Source organism: Podarcis pityusensis, assembly GCF_964106645.2.
Source record: "Podarcis pityusensis genome assembly, chromosome: 2".
NCBI lineage: Eukaryota > Metazoa > Chordata > Lepidosauria > Squamata > Lacertidae > Podarcis > Podarcis pityusensis.
The window spans coordinates 87,987,737-87,998,941 of record NC_138029.1 but is presented as its reverse complement, the minus strand read 5'-3'; the positions used below and the strand labels follow the sequence as shown (position 1 = coordinate 87,998,941).

At 41.3% G+C, this 11,205-nt stretch overlaps 1 protein-coding gene across 4 annotated transcripts in view; it reads right to left on the bottom strand.

Annotated features, from left to right (window-relative positions):
• Positions 1-2,930: 2,930 nt before the first annotated feature.
• LOC308472230 (uncharacterized protein) overlaps positions 2,931-11,205 on the bottom strand; it is an 84,638-nt gene continuing 76,363 nt past the window's right edge. For all 4 annotated transcript variants that reach the window (XM_080996883.1, XM_080996886.1, XM_080996884.1 and 1 more), the window contains 5 exons: positions 11,120-11,194; positions 9,644-9,771; positions 6,039-6,174; positions 5,269-5,409; positions 2,931-3,276 (listed from right to left, as the gene is read on the bottom strand). In XM_080996883.1, the coding sequence (XP_080853009.1) occupies positions 3,129-3,276; positions 5,269-5,409; positions 6,039-6,174; positions 9,644-9,771; positions 11,120-11,194 (628 nt within the window). In that variant the 3' untranslated portion in view covers positions 2,931-3,128. The remainder of the gene's footprint in view (positions 3,277-5,268; positions 5,410-6,038; positions 6,175-9,643; positions 9,772-11,119; positions 11,195-11,205) is intronic.

The window sequence follows — 11,205 nt, the reverse complement described above, 5'->3', positions numbered from 1 at the left end:
GCCTTACAACTCCCACCAGCCAAAGCCAGCACAGCCAATGGTCAGGAATGATGGGAGTTGTAGTTCAGGAACATCTAGAAGGTACCAGGCTGGGGGTGGCTATCGTAGTCTCTTGCTCCAGGTTGCTTTGCACTTGCCTTCACCTATGAAGACATTTTGGCTGTGCAAAGGTCTTGCCATTTAGAGTGAAATAAAAAAGAGGATTCAATACTGTCCAGGCGGATTCAGCACTGCCAAAGTTCTCCCTAGCAATATTGGACACTACCCAGCTGCTTTTTAAAAAACAAGGAATGCATATGTGCTTTCTTCAGAGCTTTAACTAAATGCAACCAGTGTCATGATAGAGTAGAGGGGGTGTGTGTGTGTGTGTGTGTGTGTGTGTGTGTGTGTGTGTAAAGCAAATTATAACCTCTGTGCCTCAAGTTGTGCTTGAAATAGCACAGCATTTAAAGTCTGAATGTGCTGCTGTTTTGAGAACTGATGCAAGGTTTTGAAAAATGACCCGAGAAGAAAACGCAGCTCTGCAAAATAGGGGAATATAATGTTAGGTCTAATTCAGCCAGTGCTGGATTTACGTATAAACTAAACAAACTATAGCTTAGGGCCCCACTCTCTTGGGGGCCCCCAAAAAAGTTTTAAACTATTTCACTATTAATATACTTCTTCTTAATTGTATTTCAGTTCAACAATTACTTTGATAAAATACATATTTTGTTATGTGCAAATGGCTTTAGATACCTATTAGGTCATTAAATTATCATATAGCATATATTCAACACAAAAAACAGCAACAATTTGTTGTTGACAAAGGACTGCTGGACATATAAAGGGCCCCGTTACCTTCAGTAGCTCATCAAACCTAAATCTGGCCCTGAATCCAGCACCTCCTTTATGTGCCCCATAGATCACGGAGAGCTCTCAGTGCATAGGAAAAATGCCAATAGTAAAGGGAGAATAGGGTTCAGCAGCTGGGGAAAAGATTGGCCCCTTAACCAAGTTATTACGTTCAAGCGGATAGGGAAATTCACAAGAAATATAAATCGGTAGCAATTTTTAAAAGTTATTTAAATTTAAGATATGCAGCTCCCCTAAACCTAAGGCCAGCTGGGAAGTTGCACTTAACATTCACTTTCAAAAAATGCAAACAGCAGATGGGAGGGGATCACATCAGAAAGGGAGGGACTGCAATGGACCTCATGAAAAGTGCTCATTTGAGGTTACTTTTTGCAGTGGGAGGGCATCTTACGTTGCCACATGTTAAGTACAACGGTACATTTTCAGCCATGTCTAGTTTGGCCTTTAGAGTAAGTGATGATCCCATAAAAACTAAATGTTAGGAGGGAAAAATATATTAAAACTATATATACATATATGCACAGAATAATTGAAAACATACTGCTGAATCCTGCTTAGAGATTCCAGGCTTCTGGAAGATGTTCCAGCTTAGGAAGAAATAAGAAGAGTGTTTGTTGCTGAAGAGAAACCAAGGAAAATGCTTTTCAGTGCACACTTGAAGCGAGAGATAAAAACAACACAAAGTTCATTTTATTGAGGATACATAGGGGCAGAAAAGTGGTGCCCCTTCTGGACCCTGTGGCCTGAAGTAATCACTTTATGCTACTTTAGGGTAAAGTCAGCCCTAATGTTTCTCTCTCTCTCTCTCTCTCTCTCTCTCTCTCTCTGTGTGTGTGTGTGTTTTAGTATCTAGGATATATAGCAACCAGACATATTGAACTGTATCTGGAAGAGAGCTCAAAGACTGGCCAAATGCTTAGCGTACAACATGATCTTGCACACAGAAAAGACAAATACTGATCAAAGACAAATACTGCACACAGAAAAGACAAATACTGATCAAAGCTTTTTAAACATGCATCCCATTTTTTTATTTAGCAAAATTATACTGACTTTCTCTGGTGGAAATAGCAAAGAAGCTTGCTTAGGACAAACCTTAGTTTCTAAGTCCTGTTACTGCTACCTATACTTTTACTCCTGCCTCAGTTTTTAGATATAGTAGCTTCAATAGCTAATCTTTGGATTAACTATATGAGTTCGGTGGTCTTTCTGAAACTTGCAAGCTATACCATCTTTGTACCACTTCAATTAGCATATATTAAGGTGTCTTAAGATCAGAACCCAGTGGTCCTTAATACTCCCTCAAAATCAGGATTCCAGAGGGAAGGAAACCCAATTAGGTAGACTTGAGTAGTGTGACAGCTGACGTTCCAAACTATTTTTGAGTCAGAAGAATCTTCATAAGGTAACTATCTCCATTAGTATCGACACGGATGAATAAATTCTGAATGATGTTACACATCAGAATTTATCAGGAGCAACAAGGATCTTCATGTAGTTACCAATTTGTCTTCAAGAAGGAGAAACAGCATCCACTTGAATGGATCACCAGGTTGCCAAATGGACAGCCCAAAAAGATGTGGTGGTGACAGTTGTAGACATGCCAATAGTTGCTCAAAGTCTACTTGCAAATTAAAAACAACTCATTTGAGCTTTGGGTGAGTCTTCCAGTGCTTCCTGCAATGCCCCTTGCAAGGAGCTTATTCTATTTCTTGCATGAAGATGAGTGGAAGAAAGAGAACAAGATTGTGTGTAGTTTGTAAGGAAGGACTGGAAGTTTCACCCAAAGCTCAAATGAGGTTGACATCAATGGAAGCGTAGTACTTCACTCTATCAGGAAAACAAAATTTCTCACAACCGTAGGCTATGGACATTTGCTCAAATCAGATCTCTGGCTTTTAACTCCATTAGTAATTCATATAAGTAGTAATTCATATGTTTTCCATTTGGCCATTAGTACTTATTTACTAAATAGTGCTTGGTGCAGAGGAAAATAATTTATGAACTATATAAGTAAGAATCAATTAAGAGCAACAAACAGCCCATCATAAAAATAACTCATACTGCAAATTAACTGAGGGTTGGAATATGGTGTTATTACTTGGCTAACCAATATTGGAGACCAATTCAAATAATATGAAACGAGACAGCACTGTACCCACAAGTTTGGGAGAAAAGAATGAAGAAAGCTGTGTGCAATGGACCCACAGAAGGAGCAGATGATGAAGGCGTCTAATTCACTAAGACAAAGCTGCTGAAAATAAAAGCAAAGCCTAGAATGGTTCCTGCACATTTGTGAAGAGAGAATTCAGAATCTTTTCTTTCTGTTTAGGGAAACGAGCACTGAGTAACCTGCTCTCCAGTGGGCTCAAAGGAGGAGTAGAAGGTACTCCAACTGGGTCATTCACTAAGATGAATCTCCTGGAGAGAGAGAAGGAAAGAAAGAAGACAGATCACCAAGTGATAAACAGTTAACGCTAAGGAATGCTGACAATGGGACTTAAAAACAACTAGCAATCAAAAGCAGGGACAGGAAAAATACATGGTTTTCATACTGTACTATATCCAAAGGTTGTGTCTCATAACGCTGAGAACCATTGTTAGCAATAGCGATGACATGTAAGTGCAGAATTATGGGGCTCATAATGGTAAACGGAAGAGTCAACACTTCCAGTTCATTACAAGCTGAGACAAAACTCCACTAAAGTTCAAGTCTGGCTCGTAATGCGTTTGCCTGGTGCCAATGTATCCCAGAACTGAAGCTGCTTCCTCCGTCCACCCCTTACCTTGTGATGCCCATGGTAACAGAGAGGCCTCTTTGCAAGGCCTCTTGCTCCCTGGAATCAGGAACATTAACATGGCAGCAACCTAGGCACCAGGAATTATGGGAAATGTGTTTTTTCAGGGCTCCTAAATATTTACTGTGGAATGCCGGATTATCAGCTGTTTCCAGAGGCTTTTTGCACCAGGGAGGATGGTGATTGTAACTGTTAATTATGTAGCAATGTTTAAATTATATAGCAGGGCAGTCCAACACGCAGCCCTTGAGGCCTTTTTGGGAGGCCCTTGGCAGCATTTGATGCCTCACCCCGCAGCCCTCATACTGCCTTCCCAAAACTGGGTAAGTGAGGCACTGGGCTTTGGGAATGAGGTGGGAGGGCTCTAGGACCCTGCCAGAGCCTTGTGCCTTCTTCCCATAGCCCATTGCCTTGCTTAGCCGGCTTTGAGAAAGGAGCTTGGGGATAGTTGGGAGGTGTCAAATTTGGGCCTTGCTCCCCCCCCCCCCCGCCCCACGACAAGGCAGTGTGTGGCCCATGGGGTCTGTGTTGAAGTACAATTGCAGTCCACTTGGTCCACCCTTATATACAGTATATACACTATGTATTGTATGTATATGTATATAAGGTACTTTTCCGTGTATAAGACTATGGATTTTTTTACTCTAAAATAATGTTCAAAGTCTGGGCTCATCTTATACATGGATAGTATTTCCCCCCCATTTTCTTAAATCGGAGTCCCCCAAAATAGGGGGCGTCTTATACATGGGGGTGTCTTATTGACGGAAAAATACGTTATAAGTGCATGAATGTATAACAAATGTGAGGATAAGATCCCCACTGTCTCCCTTAAATAACTCTACTGGAGAGATAGGGTTATTATTGTACCAGCACTATCTCTGCAATTAGGCATCTTCACAAAGACTCCCATCTGGATTCTGGAATGCTCTAGGCTGAGTATACCGTATAGCTTTAAAGCACATTTGAAGCAAATTTTCCTTGCAAAAAATCCTAGGCATTATAGTTTTTTTAATGGGTTGTTGGTATCTCTGCAAGGGGTAAGCTACTGTGATCAGAATTCTTTAAAGAATGTGCCTCCTCAAAAGTACAATGTGTACACAGCCCTAGTGACATCACTGGAACATGCTGGCCTTGCACTAATTTTGTCCAAGAGATCTCTCAGAACTCTGTCACCAGATTTTTTTAATAAGTGTCCATAAAATGTTCTGGTGAATTCTGCCTGTCTGTCCAGTTCAGATTCCAGATCTGCACATTTTAGTGACAATGAAAAATAGTGTAATCCCTGTATGTAATATAATCTAGTAAACCAGCATCTATAAACCAATGCATTTTCTGTGACAGCATTTCGCTAAAGGAAGCAGAACTGTGAATCTTCTTCCATAATCACACAATCCTTTTTTTTTTTTTTTTTTTTTTTGCTTAAAAAGCAATCAAACCTTTGTTGATTAGAAACAAAAACCATGGTGAAAATCAAAGTTCTTTCTTCCATGAAATGAAAATGTGATGCTGTCTTCTGTCATCAGTAAGACTGAGAAGAAGGGCACAAGGAACTGAGGGGTGAACAGAATGGCAGGACCTAGTTGGCACAGGAACAAATATTATCTTCCAAACATACCCTCTGGCTGGGATTGATTGAGTTGGCTGCAAATTCTTCTCTACATGCAGGCTGCTTATTTTGCGTTCCTTATCGAACTTCACCTTGGGACGATACAATTTGATGTCTACATCTTGAGTGGTTGGAGTTCCCCAGGCCAACCTATGAATATAATAGGTTACACTGATCTCTAAAATAATGCAAGCCAGAATTCTTAAAAGACACAGCAGCATAGTTTGTGAATATAAATGTTAATTTACAAAAAACAAAAAACTCTAGGTGTTTTGATCTGAGACTGCAATCCTATGCTTACTTAACCTGGGAACAAGCCCCAATGGACAATAGGACATGTCTCCAGGAAAACATCAACAGGATCAGCCTCTGAGCTTTTTCACATGCTAAGAGTGAAATGTGCACCAGCTGCATTTAATCCTTTGTCTAATACTCCCTTAGGTCTCAGTGCCAGGATACCAGCAAAATATCCCCTCTGCATATAATGGATGACCTGGACAAGATAGCCATCCTGTTGTCCCCATATGTTTATTTAAACCTAGCTTAAATACAGAGCCCTGAAGAGAAATCTGAAAAAAAGCAAATTGAAGGGGGATATCTAGCTTTGTTAGATTTGATGCTCTTTACTAACATTTCAGTAGAGTAGCCAGTACTCAATCACTTTAACTTCAGGGCAACAGAACTTTGATTTGTATGAAACACTGCAAGACGTTTGCAAGACATTTTATGAGGAATTAAGCTAACAAAAAAACACAGAAATGTTTTAATGTTTCCTCTACCTGTAAGGGAATTCTCTAGGGAGATTGATTGTTGTTTCTTCCATCACTGTGTATGGACGGCCCTGGTGTTGTCTGTAAGGCTTCATCCAGGCAAATAAATTTTCAGGGAAGTTTTCAGGAGATTGTAGATTTTGATCTAGGTAATTAAGACGAGGAGAAGAAACTCTAAAAGGATGAACGTGCTCCACATCATTTGTTAAATTTGCTCCAGTGATTTTCAATCGGACCTAAGCTCAGTAAACTTTCTCTGGGTTGTACTCACTGAGTTCAAGACTGCTATTTTATGTACATTTGTGTATACCCATGGAGAAAAATACCAAACTGCTGATACCAAGCCTTATAAACATACCCTTTCATGTATTATCTGCATTTCTTTTCACACTGAAGCCCTTTTTGTTTGTGAGGCATTGCTGTACTGGTATTTTTTCACAAAAGCAGCTGCCAGTCATAGGGCACACTGTATGGAATACAACACGGTATTTCCCTTGTTTGTGGGCCTAATTTAAACAGGATGATGGGTACACAAGAAAAACTTACCTGTGAAACATTACATGTACTTAAGAGTCTCATTTAAGTCGGATCTTATTGCCAGTGTGAAATGTTAGCATGTTATGAATCTGTAGCCAAGCAGGTTGGTGTGTTAACAGTGTACTTGCATGCAATGCTTGCATGGTTAAATCCTTACTGCATACATTTAAAATGGCTTTGTTGTTGCAGAATATGAGATTCTAGATAAGAATGAATATGTCCTCAAGCAAAAAAAAAAAAAAAAAAAAAAAAGAGCTTGTTTTCAAGTAAAAAATCATACCTGTGATAAATATTATGGCCTAAGGGAATGAAATGTGTGTTTTTATAAAAATTATGAATTGTTCTGGAATTTTGAGATATGTTGTGAAGGCATGTAATAAAGGTGAGTAATCTACCGCTTTGCCTATTTTAAAATACACCAATCTGTGTTTAAAATACATCATGTTTTCACTCAGCTAACCTGTGATGCCTTGTTCACATTACTGAGCCTGCTCACATGTGCAAGGATGCAAGTAAGACTGCTATATTTCACCAGCAAAATAGCTCACACGTCTGTTTTGTGGTAGAATATTGTATAACTAGAAAAATACTAAAGGGAAGCTTTTGTTTTAATTATCAGATCTGTTCAGTTGATGTCATCTGTCTGCGGTGGCATGGAAAGGGTGTGCACTTGACTTAAAATTGCTGGTGCCATAATTATATAGAATTGAAGGAAGGCCCTCGGACATGGCGGGATTTGTTCCCTCTCAAATGGATGCCTCAGATGTAAACCACATGCTTAGCCTTCCTTGTCACTTAGAACAGAAGCCATCATCAAGTAAACCAAAGCTGGAAACATGCTGGCAATGAATGAATCATAACTTCTAAAACCGATTTGCTTTTTATGTCGTTTAGATTTAAGCACCAAAGAGAAGTAGAGGGTAGAAATAAACTTTTTCTTGTCCTTTTCTTTGTTCTCCACTCATAGGGCAGCTCTGCTCAATTTCTTTGTTGTTGTAAAAATGTGACGGATGTGAAGCTGCTCCACATGGCGCCAGCAGAGCCCCCATTCTCCCACCAGGTCCCCATGGTACTGCTGGGTGCCTCAGCATTGTGGTCGGGTCTTTCTGTCCAAGGGAGGAGCCCCCAGGATGCAGGCTATTCCAAGAAAAAGCAGGAGTAGAGCTGGATGAGGAGTCCTGGAGGAGAATGGGCATGTAGGGAGGGAGGAATGGCCTGAATGCAGTGCAAGGCAGATGGCAGCATAGGGTCAGGGAGGTGTGTAGGGGGCTTTCACCAGGGGTGGGGGCTGAGAGTTCTGCTGACTCTTGTGAGGGGCTACACATGTTCCACAGTACATGCATGGTACTAGTAGGATGGCCCTCAAAAGTAAGTTTATCCTCTTCTGTACTGGAAATATGGACAAAATAAACAACAAGCAGTTTTTGAGTGACTCTTCTCAGCAGATTTTTGAAAACTCTTTTGGAATGTCCATCAAGATCAGAAATATTTCATTTTGTTTAAACGGATGTGGGGTTGTTGTACATACAGTGGTACCTCTGGTTGCGAACGGGATCCGTTCCAGAGGCCCGTTTGCAACATGAAAAGAGCACAACCCGCAGCGGTGCCTCTGCGCACGCGCGGGTTGCGATTCGCTGCTTCTGTGCATGTGCATGCGGTCATTTTGCATGTCTGCACATGCGCGAGCGGTGAAACCCGGAAGTAACCCTTTCCGGTACTTCCGGGTCGCCGCAGGACATAACCTGAAAGAACGTAGCATGAACGGACGTAACATGAGGTATGACTGTACATGCATGTCAAGAAACAAACGAGATCGCACCAAAAATGAACCACACACGCACATACAAGCCTGCTCTGATGGGTTGCTTTGAAAACCATTACTGTGATTCTTAGTTCCAGGTGCTCAGTGACTTTTAAAATTTAGCATTTCTACAGGAAGCAGTGTGCTCCTTCTGAGTGGGGGGGTCGCTATGGAAGGACAAGTGTTAAGCATAAGGAAAGACATTCTGTTAAGAGGTGGCACTGATGGATCCTTGGAAGGAAAGAGGGGGCAAACCAGGGGCAGCGGAGAAATATATTGCTGTGGAGGCAAAGGTAGTGATAGCTTGGTGCCCTCCACTGCCCCAGGAAAACTCATTGCTGCCCAAGGGGTGCCAAGCAGCGGCACAATTTATGTGCCCCTCCTCTGGCCTGCGCCCTTGGCGGGGGGCAACCTATTCAACCCCTGGGTATGCCTCTGGCAACAGTGATGCCTATTGTAAACCCCACATTATTGGAGCTTTAAAGGAAGTTCAGAGAGATCATGAAATAAAATGTGTGCCATAGTGTACGTATGCTGAGCCAATGGCGACTTAAAGCAGAAATACAGTTTTCCCTCAGAGCCAATCTGAGGAACTAATTTTAGCATGCATGTTGAAATTCCTTAGAGCAATGAGAGGCTAATTCCACATTCTATGCAAATATATGAGTAACAAGCCCCAATGTTGTTTTATCCCCCCCCCAAAAAAAAACCAAAACAAAAGACTCTTTGGAAAGACAGAACTCAAAGTGAAGGAGTGTAGGGAAAGAGGGATGCTTAAACTTTCCTGTCTCTTCAGTTTCTCTGGTCCAAATCCTATCTCAAACATAGTAAATTGCAGATCTCACTACATGACTGTGCAATTGCAGGGGATCTCAGTGTTAAAGATGGTTAAGACCTCAATCAATGGCCTCAAATGCCTGCCCAATGTAAAGAGCGCATTTAAGAAAACAGCTCTGTTTAGTCATGGTTTCTGTTTTAGTCTGACACCTATTTCACGGAAGAACCATAGAATTGTAAAGTTGGATGGGACCCCTCACAATGCCGTGAATAATAGATTCATGGCATTGGAAAAGGATCCTGAGGATCATCTAGTCCAACCCCCTGCAGTGCAGGACTCATTTTTGCCCAACATGGGGCTCAAACTCCAAACCCTGAGATTAAGAACCACGTGATCTACTGACTGAGCAAAGCCTTAGACACAGGTCATTCCTAATGCCTCCCCCCTCCCCACGTTCTATATATAATAACAATGTGTTAATGAAATCAACTGCCTTACACTGCAGGGAGTTGCTAGGTGTGAAACAGTGGTTCCGGGAACATGACCTTCTCGCATGTTCTTGCATCAGACGCCGCTCCTCTGCTTGGCGAATTCGTTCATTTTGCTTCCTCCTCCAGGCCACCACCCTAAAGAAAGTGCAAAGTTATATGCTGCTGTGAGTTTAGTTTGAATTAGGGTTGGGGGAGGAATCCAATCAGCTGTGGTTCCCAAGTGGACACACATGACCTTATCTGCCTGGACCAATGTGAGATCAGGGCAGGAGTTCTCTCCAGTTTTCCATACCAGGTGATTTGAGGACTGCTTGTCAAAGAAGTAATTTCAAATGCCTAAAAGCGGTTTGCTATTGCACTGAGCTCCTGCTGCCACACATACTGAAATCAATGCCGCAAGTCCCACTGGGAATCATAAATCTTGATGATGTGCTGTCACTTTCAGTGGGAATTCTACATATTCTATGTACATTTATATATATTTCAATTTCCACTCAGGGGGGATTTTATTTAAACATCCCGCATTCTTAAGGGGAATTCTAAATAAAATATGTAAAATGCACATAAAAGTCTCCCTAAGGCTAAGGGGAAATTGAATGCAAATGATGCAAAACATACATAAAAACCTGAGACTTGGAGGCATGTCAAAATCCATCGCCCTCAGCTAGATTTGTCACCTTGATTTCTGCATGCAAGGCAGCAAGAACCCTGCATGCCAGTCAAGCTGTTCCTGGATGGCTGAAATTACTTTTGTTGGGCAGATGGTGTGTTGATGGAAACGATTAAGGAGAGCACGGTGGATAAAACTAAGACAGTAACATTTGAACTCCTTCCCAAGGAGCTGTTCTATATACAACCAGTGCTACCTAAGTAATTAAAGTTTTGAACCATTTCATCAGGCATTTGGCTGTGGGTATTTATATGCTGCTGCATTAGTTTCCATTGAATTTGATTTTGTTGTTGTTTTAACAGAGCGATCTTAAGGTGGTGATGGTATATGAGATTCCACAACAGAGGAACCAGTACTTCCTAAGCCACCCCATTTCCCTCACTTTGACTGGCACTAATAGGAAGTTTAATATCTAAGCCAGCTCCAGGGCTTGCACAGAGTTTTGACCTTTCATGAGGGCCACTGGGAAGAAGGGATGTTGAGTCCAATGAATCCAGGACACCCCTGACACATCTCTGGAATGCCCCCTTTTCGTGTTCATTCTGCTGTCAGAGAGGGAGGTTGGCAGCATCCATTAGCTCCTTGAAGGCTTAGGGTTAGTCCCTAATTAGTATTTTATTAATATTGTGTTGTATTCAATTTACTTTTCCTCAAAGTAGACCCTTTAATTTCAATTGATTTACTCCGAGTAAAAGCCAGCTGAATACATCCCATAGTATTTTATGGTTTAGCATGAGACACACAGAGCATCCCTAGCGACAGACAGGCAGATTATTAACATTTAAATACAAATTAATTTTAAAAACTCTGTACCTTATAATATCTCTTTCATAAGAGGTCTCATAACTTTCATTTTCCTGCGGGACGGTCTTCTTTCTTGGATGGGGCCTATGAAATAA